This window comes from Sciurus vulgaris (assembly GCF_902686455.1).
Source record: "Sciurus vulgaris genome assembly, chromosome: 5".
Lineage (NCBI taxonomy): Eukaryota > Metazoa > Chordata > Mammalia > Rodentia > Sciuridae > Sciurus > Sciurus vulgaris.
Window position 1 is genome coordinate 177,218,510 of NC_136465.1, and position 17,633 is coordinate 177,236,142.

Genomic DNA, 17,633 nt, shown 5'->3' on the forward strand with positions numbered 1-17,633 from the left:
TTGGGCCGGACTTCATAGCCTCCAGGGCACTGCTGTGCCCAGGGACTCAAGGGCCACTGTGATGTGCTGTGCCAGGGACAGGTGACATCACCTGACCCTGCAGGTGAGAAAAGGCTCTCCAAGGCTAGACGGCTTGTCCAGGACGCTGCAAGAAGAGAGCAGGATTCAGATCCAGCCCTGCAGATGCCTGCCCTGGCTCCTTCCCGCTGAGAGCAGGGTCAGCGCCCGCTGTCCTGGGAGGCCTAGAGGAGCCGTTTCCCACCAGGCCAGCCTTTCTTGTCCCTGGAGCCCTACACACCCAACCAGCACGCCCATGGGCTGCAGCCAATTAATGGTGGCGAAACGCGTGTGACATGAGATCCTCTCTCCGGACATTGCTAGGTGTGCGCACTCGCGGCAGCAAGCCCCCCACATTGTCCCACGTCGCCACCGGAATGCTCCGTGTTGCAGAGCCCAGACTCTGACCCCCTGAAGTGCTCGCTGCCATTCCTCCTCCTCCTCCTCCTCCTCCTCCTCCTCCTCCTCCTCCTCCTCCTCCTCCTCCTTCCCCCCAGCCCGCTTCTATTTTCTGTCTCCATGAACTTAACCACTCCGGGACCTCATGTCTGTGGAGTCACACAGGCTTTGTCCCCCGGGGCTGCTCGTGTTGCTTGGCGTGGTGTCCCCAAGGCCCATCCACGTTGTGGCACTCCCAATTTCCTTCCTTCTTAAGGCTGAATGCCTACCAGATGGCTGGGCCGCATTTGGGCTGCACCCACCTTTGGCCTTGCCGTTGTGAGCATGGTGAGCAAACGTCTCTTTGGGACCCTGCTCTGGATTCTCTTGGGCATCCACCTAGAAGCGGGCCTGTGGGTCCAGTGGTGATTCTGTTTTTGACTTTTTGAGGAACTGGGTGCTGTTTTCCCAATGGCCACACCATTTCCCCTGCCCCAGCAGCGCGCGAGGCTTCCGTGTCTCCGCGTGGCTGCCAACACTTGTTGCTTTCTTTTGAATGGATGGGTGGGTTGTGCGGATCTGGTAAGGGCACAAGAACAGCCCTGACGGTTTTAGTGAAATGCAAACCCACCCTGAGCCTGGGCACAGGATGCGGCCGCTCAGTACAGAGCGATCTGTTCTGAAGCCCCGGGAAGCTGGGTGCAGACTTCCAGCCCTGCAGGATGGGGTGATGTGGTAGATAGGGAAAGGGCAGGCAGGGGCTGTGACCTTGGGCAAAGGCAGCCTGGATGGCAGCACAGGGAGGCTGGGAGGCCCTGCCCTCTCTCCCAGAGGCAGTTGGGAGACCCTTCTGCCCTTGCTGACTGTGGCCAGAGCTGGGGTTATTTTGGGCCTGGACGGGAGCTGCCTGTGGCGCTCACACCTCCTGCTTTGGGCCTGCGGGGCTGTCTCTCTGGGCCCCTGTGCCTTCATCGCCCCATGACTGTCTGAGGAACTGGCTCCTCCCCACCTGAGCCCTCTGTGCCTGAGAACAGCATGGCAGAGCTGGGAGAGGGGCCCACTGGGAGCCACTGTGGCTGCTGGTAGCGCTCTGAGTGTCTCCTCTGAGCCTGGACAGTGGGCGTGAGTGCCGGGAAGCACTCAACGTGGCACAGGATGAGGGTGTGACCCAGCAGCAGCAGCAGCCTGGGCTGTGTCTTACGAGGTGGGGACAATCTGGGGCAAGGTGAGGCTCGGAGGGGACTCTCCCCTCTGGGTCACAGCCGTGGGTCCTTACCCTGAGCCCAGACACCACTCTGCAGTCTTTCTAACTAAACACTTATTGAGCACCTTCTGTATGCCAGGTGCTGTGTGCATGTGTCCATGGGAGCCAGGGAGGGAAGCCATAGAGGATAGAGCCTGTGTCAGGCCATGGGCCCCTGCAGACCTGTCCCACCTGCCCTCTGCCCACAGGATGGTCCAGGAGCAGTGCTGCCACAGCCAGCTGGAGGAGCTGCATTGTGCTGCGGGCATCAACCTGGCCAGTGAGCAGGACGCCTGTGTCCCTGCCCTCGGTGACAACACCAGCCTCGAGGCCATGTTTGTGAAGGTGAGAACCTGGGACCACAGGAGCACCAGGGCCTCCCGCCGAGCAATGCTGCCCGTCACCACTACCCGGGCCCACCTCCGTGCTAGATGCAGGGCTGCTTGGCCCAGGACGGACAAGGCCACTCCAGTGTCCCCTCCCACTCCAGTTAGTAGGTAGACCTTTCTACTAAACTCCAGCGTGGTTAAAGTACCAGAGAGTGAAGGCCCAGCATGCAAGGGTCAGAGAGCAGGGGCGTCCAGGGCCTTGACTATGCTCTGCTCAGTTCCGCCTGGGCACCCCCACAACGCCCAGGAGGTCCTCAGGCTTCTCCGTGCCCCAGCCTAGTTGGAGCTTTGGGCTCGGAATGGGCCCTCATAAGGGCCCCTGAGAGCACTTGACTCTTACAACCCGTCCCCTGGGCCAGAAACCGAAGTTCTGAGCGGCCTGCACTCCCAACTGGCCTCTCAGCAGCCTGTCCGGGGACCAGGCGGGTCCTGCATCGAAGGTGAAGTATGAATATCTGGCAGATTCCCTTTCCAAGTTCGGCTGGGACTCCAAGTCCAGAGCAGGTCACTGAGGTCACCACAGCTGTGCCCGAGCCCACCTGCTGAACCACCCACTGAGGGAGACCAGCAAGCCCAGGCCATGGAGGCTGGGTATGGAGGGGCTGCTGGAGGCACCAGAGCAGATTCCCTGAAACCTTCCCCTCCCACCAGGAAAGCAATGGGGGATTTCAAGGAGCAAGACTCTGGCCCAAGTGTGGATTCTGGACAGGGTGCGCGGGCTCCTTCCTGGGGAGTCTGCACACAGACGGCCACAGAGGGAGACCCTGTGTGGAGGGCCCCCTGGCCTCTGAGAGCCTTCCCTGGAGCAGGTGCTGGTATGAGACAGCTGAGGGCAGGCGGGCAGCCTGGTCAAGGTGCTGGCCGCAGGACTCGGGTGCCCTGCCTCCTTGCAGGGCTGGGCTCCGCTGACGCCATCTTCCTGGCAGATAACTGAGCATGTCCTCAGGCTTGAGGGAAGGGAGGTGTGGAAAAGCACAGGATGTTCTAGCAGGGCGCTTTGACCCCTGTGGCCACCCCGCGTTTGTGGGAGAGCCTGCCCCCGCTCCTTCTGGCTCACCACCCGTAGAATAGACCCTCCACCTCTAGAGATGTCGAGGCAAGCCGCGTCTCCCTGGGCTGCCTTCCGGAGCATTCTGTGCCCTTCTCAGGATAGCTGTTTAGTAAAGACTGACTCTCAGGTTGACCCCAGAACTCAGGTGTGACTTTTGGAACCTGGCGTCCAAGTGACAGGCAGTGATCCTGTCCCTTGTTTTGCTGGTACCTTAAGGTTCTTCTGCCTTCAAAGTTCAGCCTGAACCCCCAAACTGGGGCCTGGAGCCCCGAGGGACAGGCGTGCATTCCTTCCAGGCATGGTGGAGAATACTCGGACCACGCAAAACCGATGCTCTGGGGCTTTGCGGGCCCCTCTCCCTGGAGGGGTGAGCTGGGGGATGGTGGGCAGGGTTGGGGCCCAGGCACTGTGTGTTCCCTTCCAAAGCCAGTCAGGAGACCTGGGGACTCAGTGGCTTTGCCATGTACTGTGGCATGTAGTGGGGGCACCTAGGTGTCTAAGTCAGACACGCACCCTCACTGTCCGTGCCGTGGACAAGGGGAACCCGAGAGGCGTCCCCAGAGTCCCTGCACGACCTCCAGTTGAGCCCCGTCTGAGCCTTGGTTGTTTTCAGAGGTGCTGCCACTGCTGCGTGCTGGGGCGGGCGGCCCAGGCCCGGGGCCAGAGCTGCGAGCCCAGCCTCATGGTCGGCTACCAGTGTGGGCTGGTGTTCCGGGCATGCTGTGTCAAGGGCCAGGAGACCGCAGACTTCACCCCTGGGGATGTCGGGGGCCTCCAAGACACAGGTAACCTGCCTCTGCCCTCTTGGCTGGGTTGGTCTGGGCGTGGGTGTGTGTTGGTGTGTATGTGCACGTGTGTGTACACGCACAAGGTCGACCTTCCCTTTCCATGGATGCCACATCCACAGATTCAACCAACCCCAAATCAGAAATATTGGAGAGAAAAATCGCATCTGTACTGAGCACGTGTAGATTTTCCCCCATGTTATTCCCTAAGCAATAAAACAGAACAACTATTCACTTAGAATTTGTGTTGCATGCACAGCATAGCAATGCAGCCACATCAATGTTCATAGCGGCTCAATTCACAATAGCTTGGCTATGGAACCAACCTAGTTGCCCTTCAACAGATGAATGGATAAAGAAAATGTGGTGTATATACACAATGGAATATTATTCAGCCTTAAAGAATGAAATTATAGCATTTGCCAATAAATAGATGGAACTGGAGAATATCGTGCTAAGTGAAATAAGCCAGTCCCAAAAAACAAAAGGCCAAATGTTCTCTCCCATATGTGGATGCTACCACATGACAAGGCAAGGAGGGAAGAATAGCAGTTCTTTGGATTAGACAAGGGGGAATGAAGGGAAGGGTGGAGGAATGGGAAGAGGGAAGACAGTAGAATGAACTGGACATCACTTTCCTATGTTCGTATATGGAATACATGACCAGTGTGACTTCACATCATGTTCAACCACAAGAATGGGAAGTCATATTCCATGGATGTATAATATGTCGAAATACACTCTACTGTCATGTATCTCTAAAAAGAACAAATAAAAAATATTCCATTGTATATATGTGTATATATATAAAAATAATAAAAATTAAACCAACAACCCATATTGAGTTTATGATTTCTAAGACATAAGGTAAGGGTGAAGACATAATTTTTATAAGAGTTAACCATTGTCTCACTACCATTTATTAAAAAGAATATTTTCCCCACTGTTCTGCCTTGGCAAACATTGTAATAAAGCAAGTGCTTATACAAAAAAAAAAAAAAAAAAAAAAGACAGAAAGAAAGAAAAAGAAAAAGAATTTGTGTTGTACTACTGTTAAAAGTAAGCCAGGGCCTGGGGCTGTGGCTCCGTAGTAAAGCACTTGCCTCACATGTATGAGGCACTGGGTTCGATTCTCAGTACCACATAGAAATAAATAAATAAAATAAATGTCTTGACAACTAAAAAAAATGTTAAAAAAAATTAAAAGAAAGAAAGCTGAGTGCGGTGGTGCACACCTGTCATCCCAGCAGCTCGGGAGGCTGGGCAGGAGGATTAAAAGTTCAAAGGCAGCCTCAGCAACTTAGCAAGGCTCTGAGGAACTTAGTGAGACCCTGTCTCTAAATTATATATATATATATATGAGGACTGGGTGTGTGGCTCAGTGGGGAAGTGCCTCCTGGGTTTAATCCCGGGTACCAAAAGAAAAAAAAAGGTAACCTAGCACACAGAGGGTACCCATAGGCTGCCTGCAAACCCTGCACCATTTTATACCGGGGATTTGAGCATCTGTGGATTTTGGTGTCCCTGACGGACGCCGAGGGTAGGTAGGGTTTTGCTTCTGGGAATTGACTTTGTGATGTGGGGCTGCAGATGTAACTTCTGCAGGGGAGGCCACAGCTGGATTCCCAGGAAAGAGCCGGTGTTGCAGCTGGGGTCCTGGGGCCACCTGCGGCAGAACTCCCTCTCCTCGGGGGAGGTCCGTCTTTCTCTTAGGGCCTTCAACTGAGTGGGTGAGGCCCACCCACATTCTGGAGGGCTACCCCCTTGACTCAGAGTCCACCAACTTAAATATTAGTCTCATCTAAAAAGTAATTTTACAGCAACCCCTGACTAGTGTTGGAGCAGACATCTGGGTTCCCAGGCCCCGCCAAGGTGACACCAAACTTCCCCACCTCGGGCGTGTGTGCACACGCACTGTGGCTGCTTTAACTCGGCGCAGACTGATTGTCCCTCACCCAGAGCCTCTGTCCTGGAGATCAGACTAGTGTGCACACAGGGTCCTGGTCCTGACAGGTACCCGGGGCCTCAGCTCCCACATCTCTGAAATGAGCATCCTTGCGGCCCCTGTGTGCGGGGCTGGAAGGGCTGAGTGGGGAGTGGGCACAGAGTGCCCGGACTTGGGATTTCACCCCGCTGCCCCTGCTCTGTTTCTTGGATGAGCTCTGATGCTCAAGGTCACACGGCCGGCACACAGAGGCAGACGTGGCCTTCGCATCCTGGCAGGAGCCCCCTCTCCATCTGGGGCCCAGGATGTGTAGCCAGAGGCTGGAGATGCCTCTCTTTCAAAGGACAGTCACTTGCCCAGTCAGGGGCACGCGGCCCCAGGAGCAGCTTCCAGAGGGCTCCCAGCTGCGTGCACCGCCCTGCCGCCCTTCTCCTCCCTTCGTCCTAAGCTCTGTGAACCGGGACTGAGGGGTTTGGTTCCACCCTTCAGGAGACTTCCTGGTGTCTGGCCACCTCTCCCGCTCGCAGGGGCTTCCTGTGCCAGAGGAGAACCTGGAGAGGCGCCTCAGTCTGCCCTGCCCGCCTGCTGGAGGCGTTGGCCCGTCCCAGCCCTCTCTGGGCTTTGCCACTCTGTTTACCAAGGGGAAGGTGCAGGATGGCGTGGGGGAAGCACTGCCCGGCAGGTGCAGTGGTGCCCACCTGTCAGCCCAGAGACCTGGAGGCTGAGGCAGGAGGATCGCAAGTTTGAGGCCAATTGAAGCAACTCTGTGAGACCCTGTCCCAAACTAAAAGAATAAAATTTAAAAAGGGCCAGGATGTAACTCAGGGTGGCATAGAGCACCTGGGTTTGTGGTACTGGGGTACCACAAACGAACAAAAAGGAAAACAAAGGGTAGTGCTCCCGGGTCTCTGCATCAGGCCACCTGCCCTGTGACTGGGACCCCCGGGCTGTCGGCCCTGGCCAGAGGGACCTGTCCTTCACGTTCAGTTTCAGTTTTTAGAGTCCAGGGCTGCCTGGTCATGTCAAGCTGACTTCTGCCCCTCTCCCCCCGGCTCCTGACCGGGTGACATTTCACAGTCAGCAAGCCCAGCCCTTCATCCTGTGCGGGATCCTCTTCCTCCATCTCGCCTGCTTGGGTCCTGCCCCGGTCTTCCCTCCAGTGGCACCTCCTCTGAGGGGCTTCTTCCTCAGCCATCACCGTGGCCTCCCTGTGGCTGGCGTTTATGGTGGACCCACTGTGCACTCCCCAGGGGTGGAGGGTGTGCAGACTGGCAGTGTTGGGGTAGGAGGCAGCCTGGAGGATCCCTCGGGGCACCGTTTGCCGAGGCATTGGCCTCAGTGGTGGGCTTCGCCCGGGCCTGGGGGTGGGTCTCACTCTGTAGGGAGGCGCAGGGGCATTTGCAGAAGTTTTCAACACCTCTGACCATGTCCCCGCATGGGCCTGCAGTTAACGCCCTTGTGCCTTCGAGACAGTTAGCCACTTTTACGAGTAAAATTCTATTTTAACCTGGATAAAAACAGTCTTTAGCTGCTTTCAGGATGTCTGAGTGGGTGCTCCTACTTGATGTTCATGGGCAGAGGGAGACACATGAGTTTCTTCTAAGGTAAGATGGGACCCTCTGGGTAACCTGTCTTGGTCTCTCTTTCCCCCTTAGCTAAGGTTTCTGAGGTGGAGGAGGAACAAGAAGACCCCTACCTGAATGACCGCTGCCGAGGTGAGGCCCCAGATCTCCATGGCCCTTCCGTGAGACTTGATCCCAGGCTCCTGGCCCCGCCATCCTGCTCCCCTTGAGTCTCCAGAGCTGGGCCTGGTGGGGCTGGTGGGGCTGGCAGGGCCGGGGCCAGGGCGGCTGGTGTGAAAAGCCTTCCCTCTGCAGTGTGGCCCGGACGTTCCCAGGCTCACAGGCTCTGGAGGGTGACTGTCGGTGTCCCAGAGGCGGGGAGACCCCAGGAGGGGCTGGTCATTTCTTGCCTTCCTGTCCCTGGAACTGCAGCCTCACGCCTTCGGAAACCTTCCCTTGTCCCACAAGGAAGCGAGTTTCAAATACAGGGGCCTCGGGCTCGTTCTCCCCGGGATCCTCTTTCCCGAGCACTGAGGCTTGTCTAGGCTGGCAGGTCTGCTCCACCGGCACCCAGCGCCTGTCCTGTGGTTGGGGTGTTAATTAGGGAGCCAGCTTAATGACAAGGTGATGAGGTCAGGGTGCAGTGACGGGCAGCCCGCAGGCTGGGTGGTGGGATGGAGGGACAGAAAACCCCAGGAGGCCTGGATCCGCCCGAGGGGAGGGTCATCCTGCGGGAGGGGCAGCTGGATCGCAGCAGCGGAGGTGTCTTGGCACAGTGGCCAGCACGTGAAGGGCGCAGACCCCCAGCCTGGCGCTGGGGGAGCAGGAGGGACAGAGGATCTGAGGCAGCAGAGGCGTCTGCCCTGAGATTTGCACCCGAGCATCTTTGGCTGCCCCGTAGGAAGTGAGGATGGCAGAGGGGGCACCAGGGATCCACGGGGAAGCCGAGGGCTGCACCTCCACCAGGGGCCTGCTTCCTCAGGGCCCAGGGCTGGCAGCAGAGGGCACCCCGTCCTGCCTGGTCCCTTGCAGCCCCACTGAGGCTGAACTGTGGGCTGCCTGGTTAAACCCCCGCAGTGCCCAGAGCCCGTGTCTGGCGTCAGTTGTCTGTGACCTAGCCCAAACCAAGCTGGAAAGCCAAGAGCCCTCTGGACGCGGCTGGCCGGCTCATGCTGGCTCTGATTGCAGGTGGTGGGCCCTGCCAGCAACAGTGCCGTGACACGGGGGACGAGGTGGTCTGCTCCTGCTTTGTGGGCTACCAGCTGCTGCCTGACGGCGTCTCCTGTGAAGGTAAATCTCCATCGTTGCGCCTGGAGCCTGTGCCGGGCCCGAGCCGCGCCGCCAGGGCCCACTCATGGGTGGAACCAGCCCGGGACTGGCTTCTCAGCACTCCCTGGAGCAGCAGGGCAGTAGCTTCTGGAAGGACACTGGTCAGAAGGATATGAACCCCAGGACTGGGAGAGGGCCCAGCTTGGGGGTCCAACTGGACTCTGAATCCAGGACCTGATGAGTGGCCTTGGGCGTGTCCCCCAGCTAGGAGGTAGGGACTGGGGAGAGGCTGCCCGCTTCACGGGATTCTTGGGGACCGCCTAACTCCAGTCCAGGGCCAGAACTTCCTCCACCTACCACTTGGGAGGACGTGAGTCCTGGGGCTGGACGTGGTGAGAGCAGTCAGGCAGCCCTCCAGGGCACAGCAGGGTGTGCTCATGGCAAGACCCAGCTCGGTTTGAGTGGGCAGCTTGATAGATCAGGAAGCCAGTTCCACCCTGGCTTCTGGAACGTTCTCTGGTGAAGTGCAGGGATCTGAAGTTCTTGCTGTACCCCATGTCCCCGGAATCTCTCCTAGATGTCAATGAGTGCATCACAGGCAGCCACAGTTGCCGGCTCGGAGAATCCTGCATCAATACCGTGGGCTCTTTCCGCTGCCAGCGGGACAGCAGCTGTGGGACTGGCTATGAGCTCACGGAGGACAATAACTGCAAAGGTAAAACCTTGCTGAAACCTCTCCCCGGTGTGGGCGGAAGCTGCGGGATGGTGGCCTGGTGCTGGTCCGGGCTCCCTGGTGCTGCCCCCGTGTGGCTGCCTGGGCTACTGCCTCCTCATCCGCTCCTCATCCGCAGGAGGCGGTGGAGCCGCGGCTGACCCAGTACCCAGGGGTGCCCTGGGGCGAGGGTGGAGAGCTGGTGCCAAGTTAACCATGATGGCACATTAGGGTTTAAAACCTCCGTGCCTGGTCAGTTAAAAACAAGACCAGAGATGGATTTCAGGTGCTCACAGGTGCTTCTTACAGAAACAAACATCCCCCCCCAAAGAAAACGATAACAGTTTTTGCACAATAGCTGGCTTCCCTCTGGTTCCAGCTTCCTTGAAGTTCAAAGCATAACCCTTTCTGCTACATAAAAGCATGACGTTTCTGGCTGCTGGACTTCCTGCCTGTCATTTGGCAGATAATTCTCTGATGAGGACCTTTTAGAACGTAGTTGTCTGCACTGGCCTTTGAACCCTCTGGAAGGACAGCACCTTCCAGCATTAAAACATCCATCGTTGGATTATGAGGGTGACTCCAAAGCCAGGCACACCCTCCCGATGTCCGAGGGCCTTGGAGCAAGCTCAGGCTGCTCCAGCCCTCACAGTGGTGTGCTGACCCCTGAGCCAGGGCCTGGCCAGCTGCTGCACAGCCCTGATCCCTTCCCGATGCAACCATTGTTAATATCTGGAAGATTCTGAGCACTTCAGAATGAATAAGATATATAGAAGCTGTGTTTATTGGCACTAAGAAAATGGCCTCATGACCTAAACATGCACTTTGTCTGAATGAGTCATGAGCTCTATCTGCCAGGAAAACGTCTGGCCGTTCATTGATAGCAGAACATTCGCCTCCCAAGAGCCACGGCTGGGAAGGGCAGTGTTTTTAGTCTTCTGCAGCTTGAGCACCCTGTGCCTCCCTGAAACCCTTTTTGTGGGTGACCTCTCTGTAGGAATGTTTGGGGTTGTAATCTGAATAATAAGCACTTTTTAAAAGCTTTCTTGTGATGTTGTGCAATGCTTCCAGCAGGACTCTTGCTAACGATCTCCTTTTTTTATGATGCACCAGATATTGACGAGTGTGAGAGTGGTATTCATAACTGCCCCCCCGATTTTATCTGTCAGAATACTCTGGGATCCTTCCGCTGCAGACCCAAGCTACAGTGCAAGAGCGGATTTATACAGGATGCTCTAGGCAGCTGTATTGGTAAGACATGCTGCCGCCAGATGCTCGGCTCACCAGGCGGGGAAGGCCCAGCTGTGGCCACACCTGGAATTGAGGGATGCACAGAGCGTAGACCAGGGCTGGCAAACCTCTGTGACGGGTCCAATGGCAGTCATTTTAGGCATGAAGGGCCATGTGGTCTCTGCACACTGAGCTCTACTGTATAGCTCAAAGCCTCAGATTGTACTGGAACAGATGGGCAAGGTCATGTTCTAATAAAACTTTATTTACAAAAACTGGCCATGGGCTATGTTTGGCCTCAGGGCTGTAGCTTGCTCATCACTGGTGTGTATGAAAGAGTTTGGGGTTCGGATGAGAGGTCCCTGGTTTTAAACTGAGTGCCTCAGAACACTTGCTTCCTTCCTGTGAGCCTCAGCTTTCTCGCTATGACTTGGGAGCAGCCATGGTATCTGGCTCCAGGGCCCGAGGCCAAGGTGAAGCCTCACTCCTGAAGCCACGGGCAGTGGGGCCCTCATGGATGGGGGATCCTGCCACGGCCATTTTGTCAGTTAAACGCTGTTTTACAGGAATACTTGGTGTTCGCAGTCGAGTTTGTAGAGACAGGAAGTAGTGTGGCCGTCTCCAGGGATGGCGGCGGGGGTTGTGGTTAGTGGGGTCAGCGTATCGGTGTGGGGAGATGGAGTGGACGGTGGTGACAGCGGCAGGGCAGTGTGAAGGTCTTTAGTGCGACCGAGCTGCACGTCAGAGATGCTGAAGGTGGTCGGCTGTTACGGGTATTTCACCACAGTAAGAAATCGCCGAGTTAGTGTCAGGGGCAGGCCAGAGTGGACGGAGAGGCCATCCCTCGAGAGCCTAGCCTGACCTCGTGAGGCCTGGGGAGACCGCTCAGGTGGGAGGACCGGTGTGGGGTTGGACCCACTTGGCCACTTCCGTGGCGTCCGGCTGCTGCTCGGCTCCTCACGGCCTGCTGCGGCGCCTGAGTCTGCTCAGCAGGCAGCAGCTCCAGGTCCTGCCTGGGAGGCTGCAGATGCTGCTCGTGGGAACCCGGCCTCCCTGGGTGGCCTCAGCCTCCTCTACAAAGCTGGCATTGCTGTGCGGATTTCTGTCGTCTTCTGCCCGACCTTCCCTACATCGTTTGTGCTTCCTTTTTCTTTGGAATGGAATTCAGAGCGCTTTCCTCCCACCCCTGTTCTCACCACCTCAAGTAAAGCAAGGGTAGCGGGGAGCCCGTCCCGGCCCTCTGTCCCTCCAGCCTCCCCTCCTCCTGGGCAGGGGTATCTGGGCCCTGGGGGCCTCCGCTGGCGGCCAGTTGGCCCCTTGCCAGCCTCTTGCCAGATGATTGTGGCTCGCAGTGAGCAGGGAGGCTGGGGCTCCCAGGCCAGCAGGGAGGCTGGTCCTGCTCAGACTCGCAGCCTCTGCTCCGAGGGCTGCAGGGAGGAGGCTTGCGTCTGCTGAGGATGGACACCCTGACTCATGGCAGTCAGCATGACTGCCAGCAGGAGAGGCCTTTGCGGGTCTCGCACCCTGGGTGTCCCTCCTCAGGCGCACACGCTGCGGGGGCTGAAGTGCAGGAGCAGCAGGAAGAAGGGACTGTCCCCTCTGGCCCCTCTTGACTGGGGGAAGCCAGGGCCTGTGGCACAAGCCCTTCTCCAGGCCCCCCCACCACATCTGAAAGGAGACGTCCGGAGGCCCCCAGCTCTCAGGGTCCCCTTAGCCCCGGGTCCTGCTGGGCTGTGTGCCCGTGCCCGTGCTCCCACAGTCAAGTCCGGTTCCCTTGGTTTAATAAACTGCCTCTTCTTATTGGGAGAGTCATCACGTCTCCATTTATCAAGAGGCAAACCTCAGCAGAGAAGACGGGCCTCGGAACTTGGGTTTCCTTATGGCCACAGGACTGGACTGTTCTGCCCCTTGCTTTGTTGCCTACTGGCCCGTGTATTTAGGAATCATTTAACATCAGCACGTTCATTCATCTTTAAAGTGGTAAATCGCTACATCAGCAGGAGTTCTTCCTCGGGAGAGTGTGTCGAAGCAGAGGAAAGCTCCAGGGTCTGGGACAGGGCTGCCAAGGCCTCTCCGGCGCTGGTCCCTCCTCTGCAGGCCCCTGGGTCTGCAGCTCACCCGCCCGGCTGCTCCCCCCGGGGCAGACTGATGTGTGGGGGGAAGCGCTGACTCCCTGTGGCTAGGATCCATCTTCCTGGAGTTCTAGAACCCTCCCCAGCCCGCTCCAGCCACAGCCTGCAGCAGAGAGCCTGCCTGCTCTCAGGGCCTGGGGCGCAGGGGCCTCGTCCAGTGCATTCAGGTTGGTCCCTGGGGCCTTGAGACCGTCTTGTCTCTGCTAGGTTTTTTTGGTTCCTCTTCACGAAACCTCTCCCTGCCCTCTACGTCCCTTCTGCCCTGGCTGAGGAGGAGAGTAAAGGCCAGGCCTGGCCCATACCTGGCCCACATGTCCAAGGGATGTTCCCCCGTCCTGGGGCAGCAGAGGTTCCACTGAGTCTCAGAGGCACCTGGCCAAGCAAAGCAAACAGCGACCTTGATGACTGGGATGCCAGGCTTTTCCCACGTGGGTCCCTGAGGGGCAGGTTGTACCATGTGACCCAACCGTGGAATTGCTTAGATGGATTTGTTCTTTGTGTATTCACCCTCCAGTTCAGTTACTCCTTCATCGCCTGACCCTGTGGCGCTCTCAGGCCCGGGGATCTGTTCTATAAAGCACATGATGTTTCTAGGGACACCACCTGGAACAGAATTTGGGAAACAGATCTGAGAGGGGCAAGCAAGCTCAGGGGGAAGGCCCCTGAGGGCCAAATAGTAACTACCAACTTCTGTGCCCCTGGTCTCTGTGGCCAGCTCGCAGGCCCTGCAGTTATGGAGCAAGTAGCGATAGGCAGTCTGAGAAGGAGTGGGCCCAACTGTGTGCCAATAAAACTTTATTTACAAGAACAGGCAGTGGGCTGGATGTGGCCCAGGGCCTGGGTTTGTGACCTTGGCATAAGGGACCGGGCACTGGTTGGCAGGCCTCCCTGGTTCTAGGCCCGGGCTGTAACCCTACAGTCCTGCTGTGAAGTGACCTGGGAGTCCCTTGATCTCTCTAAGTCCTGGTGTTGTGGTGTAGAGTGCAGACAGTAATGCCAGCATCTGCATAAGCTGCAGGCTGGCTATGGTGGCCAGGGGAAATGGACAGAAAAGTTCAGACAAACTGCGAAGCAACACACTCTGTGCAGAGGCCCACCCCAGGGTTGGGAGGAACTGGCCGGCTGGCGGGGGCCTGGCCGGCAGGAGCCCAGCCTCTTTCTGACTGAAGCCACAGGTCTTCTGCCATCCCTGCCTTCTCCTCAACCCCCCACCCCTCAGGCTTTTCTGATCAGGAGATTCTAAGAGATGACCTCCCCCAAAGGACGTCCTTCAGGGGGACTCCCCTAGTAGCAGTCTCGTCTGTGTGTTTTGACACATTTGAGTGTCAGGAGTGAGCGGAGGTGTTACTTCCTGGTCCGCACTTGCCACGTGTCCACCAGAGGTGCAGCCAGGGTACCCACCTTTGAGGCATGTATGCCCTGGGATGGAGACTCCCAGGCAGGGAGCTTAGGGGTCATCACTTCCCTGCTGGCCTATATCCACATGGGCCCTGTGACCCAGATGGGGACCTGGGAAGGTGGCTCTGTGGAAGTGGCACTCAGGGGCATGGCTATCAGGCAGATGAGGGACCTGGGACTCTGGAGGTGGGGACCCGAGTGGAGCAGCAGGGTTCCACAAGGCTCAGAGGACTGGCCATGTGGGCTGGGGCGGCAGGCAGGGCCAGCCAGTGACCAGAGGCACCTGGAGCCTCTCTGGGGTCCAGAGTGTTGGCGCAGTGGGGAAGGTCACCTCTGCCTAGCAGCATGCTCAGGGAAAGGGCTCCATCCTCCTGAGTGGACTGTGTGGTACAGGAAGGCCAGCAGGCAGGTTCGGGCTGGTGCAGTGGAACTGGAACATGGTGGTGTTGGAAACCTGGGGCAGGAAGAGGGGCCAGTGAGGGTATTTGAGGCTGGTGTGCTCGTGAAATTTGGGACTAGTTGGGAGGCAGCCATGTGGTTCAAGGTGGGGGGATCTGAGCCTGTTTGTGGCTGGGAGAGGGTGGGCGGGAAGAGGTTCTCTGGAGCTCCACGGCTGGGCTCCTGGACTCCCTCCACATGTACCTGTTGTGTCTTCCTCTTGTCCCCCCAGATATCAATGAGTGTTTAAGTATCAGTGCCCCATGCCCTGTGGGGCAGACATGCATCAATACAGAGGGCTCTTACACGTGCCAGAAGAACGTGCCCAACTGTGGCCGTGGCTATCATCTCAACGAGGAGGGAACTCGCTGTGTTGGTTGGTATTAAAAAAGAAAACAAGTCTGAAATTGATTTTTCTCTCTGCTTCCAGCACACCTCCTCCCTTTTCTAGAAAGGGAGTGAAGCCTCTCCTGCCTGTCAGTCTATCTCTATGCCCATGCCCAGGCACAGGCCTTTATTGTTTTGCCTGGACTATTGCAGTAGCATACCAGCTCATCCCCTGTCTCCTTCAATCTTCCCAACACTGTCATGCCTCCCCGTTCACAGCCCTTCAGCAGCTCCCCATGGGTGACAAAGGACAGATGTTCAAACAGATGCTTTCAATTCAATTATCTTGAGATGGCTTCAACTTCATGAGCCTTATAATCCAGATGAAATAGATCTTGGCACTCCCCAGATGACGTAGTGTCCCTGGCCTTTTGCTCGTATTCTTCTGCCTGCCTGCTCCTGTGTCTTTGGCTCTGGGGTGGTCAGCCATCCCAGAACCCTGCGAGGGAAGGGGTCTTCTTCTCCGTGACTCCCAGGATACTCTCAGTGCTTGTGTTCCCTGGGCACCTCTGCCTGCAGAGACTCACGCAAACCGGCCGACGCAGGCGCCAGGGGTGGGGTGGCATGGGCTGCAAGTCACTGGAGAGCAGTGGTGCCGCCGGCCGGTGTTCACCTCCGTGTGCTGAGGCTTCCCCACGTCTCTGTCTCTCCGCAGATGTGGACGAGTGCTCCCCGCCGTCCGCGCCCTGCGGGAAGGAGCACCTCTGTGTGAACTCCCCCGGCAGCTTCCGCTGTGAGTGCAAGGCCGGTTACTATTTCGACGGCATCAGCAGGACGTGTGTGGGTACGTGGTGTCCTTCAGGCCTTGGGGAGCCAGCCAGCTGCCACCACATAGGACATGGTCTGTGTCCACTGGAGTGACACAGTGCCACCCTCATCCCAAAGCCCAAGTGCAGGCAGAGTCCCAGAGCCAAGGCCCCAGCCGGGACACCATTGTAGCTCCAGAACGGTCACCCCATTGCAGGCCTCCCTTGAGGCCCACGCGCAGTGAACCTGTCCCCACCACAGGGCGGGGTTCAGCTCCACCCAACTGCCAGGTCCCAAGAGACTCGAGCCCAGGTCTACCGTGACCAAAGTGCCCACGATTTCCCAGGATTCTCCACTGACCTGCAGAACCCCAGGGCCAGACAGGTGCCCAGGGCAGCAGGAGCCAAAGATGACCCGGAGCGGGGTCAGCCCTGCCCATCCCCAACCAGGGTTCTCGCCGAGGCCACCAGCAGCCCCCTTCCACATGCCCTTTGCCAGATTCCAGTAGACCCTCCCTGTGGGCACAGGGTGGAGGGCCGGTGGGCGGGCACCCATCCACACGTGGCTCCATGGCAGGACACAGGGCCTGGCACAGGATGCCAGCTATCCTGCTCTGTGTGGCATGAGTCACTTTGCCTCTGTCACAAGAGCTGAGTGATGCAGGTGGGGCACCGGCTGTGACTGCCACCGTGAGCAGGAGGGTGGGGTGGCCCCGCCGCAGGTGGAGGTGCCCTGAGCCGCCCCCTCTTTCAGACATCAACGAGTGCCAGCGCTACCCCGGGCGCCTGTGTGGCCACAAGTGTGAGAACACCCCGGGCTCCTACCACTGCAGCTGCTCAGTGGGCTTCCGGCTCTCGGTGGACGGCCGATCCTGTGAAGGTGAGTGGCGCGGGCAGGCAGACCCCGCCTCCGCCCCTGACCTGGGGCCCAACCACGTGTCTCCCCAGCACATGCTGAGTGGCCTGCTACCGAGGGAGGTGCCCGCAGGGACTGCTCCTTAGCGGACGTGCCCCTCCCCTGGTCCTCCAGTAACGCCCATCCTCAGAGGCTGTTCGGGATGTGGCTGTGTGCAAGGGGCGTAGAGACCACGGGCCCTGCTCTGGTGACCTTGGGAACAACTGACCTCGCCCTGCCCGGGCATCCTCACAGGGAAAGCAGGTTGGCATGTGAAAGAGGAGCAGAAGCCAGGCCCTGCGTGGAGGCAGTCCTGTCCACACCAGCCCACCCCGGGGACAGGGGGCGCCAGCTCTTAATGCCACGCAGCACTGAGGGCAGGTGGGCTGTGTCCCGCCATGATCACTGGGATTGGCCGGCTACCACTGCTCGCCAGCCTCCTTGGAGTTGGGCCCTCTGCTCCCACAGACCAGGAGGCAGGTGCTAGCCTTCCTGCTGATGTGATTCCGAAGGAAAGGCTCCTAGGTCCTTAGAAAAGGTGCTCCTGGGCCATGGAAGGTCTGCGTCAAAGGGACAGAGAGGACTTGCATTTGCAGGACTTTCTGAAGTGAATGGAGGCGAGGGAGGTGGGGCCCTCGGGAAGAGTGATCTCCTTCAGCAACACGAGCTGTCCCAGGCAGGCTGCGCAGGGGTGTGGGGTCCTCACGCGGGGACACAGCCATGCACCACTAGCAGCCGTGCCAGATGGGTCAGGTCTGCTGCAGTGGGGGTGCACGGCGGCCTGCCCTGCTCAGAAGCAGTGTCCTGGCTGCTGAGCTGTCCAGCCAGGGGCCCGACCCATGCTTGGTGATCCGAGGGTGTCACATCTCCTGCAGGGACTCAGGGAGAGCTTTGGACGGGCCCTGGCAGTGCCTCGTGGTGCCTGCCACCCCCGGCTCTGTGTGGTGCAGTGGCTCAGGGGGTAGACTCAAAGCATGGCAGGTCTTCAAGTCTGAATCAAGCAGGATCCCTGGCTG

At 58.2% G+C, this 17,633-nt stretch overlaps 1 protein-coding gene across 2 annotated transcripts in view; it reads left to right on the forward strand.

Moving 5' to 3' along the window:
• The window catches only part of FBLN1 (fibulin 1), a 75,588-nt gene that overhangs the window by 17,238 nt on the left and 40,717 nt on the right, over positions 1 to 17,633 (forward strand). For both annotated transcript variants that reach the window (XM_079142580.1, XM_079142579.1), the window contains exons 3-11: positions 1,888 to 2,023; positions 3,732 to 3,903; positions 7,504 to 7,563; positions 8,599 to 8,700; positions 9,257 to 9,394; positions 10,505 to 10,642; positions 14,822 to 14,965; positions 15,632 to 15,760; positions 16,477 to 16,602. In XM_079142580.1, the coding sequence (XP_078998706.1) occupies positions 1,888 to 2,023; positions 3,732 to 3,903; positions 7,504 to 7,563; positions 8,599 to 8,700; positions 9,257 to 9,394; positions 10,505 to 10,642; positions 14,822 to 14,965; positions 15,632 to 15,760; positions 16,477 to 16,602 (1,145 nt within the window). The remainder of the gene's footprint in view (positions 1 to 1,887; positions 2,024 to 3,731; positions 3,904 to 7,503; positions 7,564 to 8,598; positions 8,701 to 9,256; positions 9,395 to 10,504; positions 10,643 to 14,821; positions 14,966 to 15,631; positions 15,761 to 16,476; positions 16,603 to 17,633) is intronic.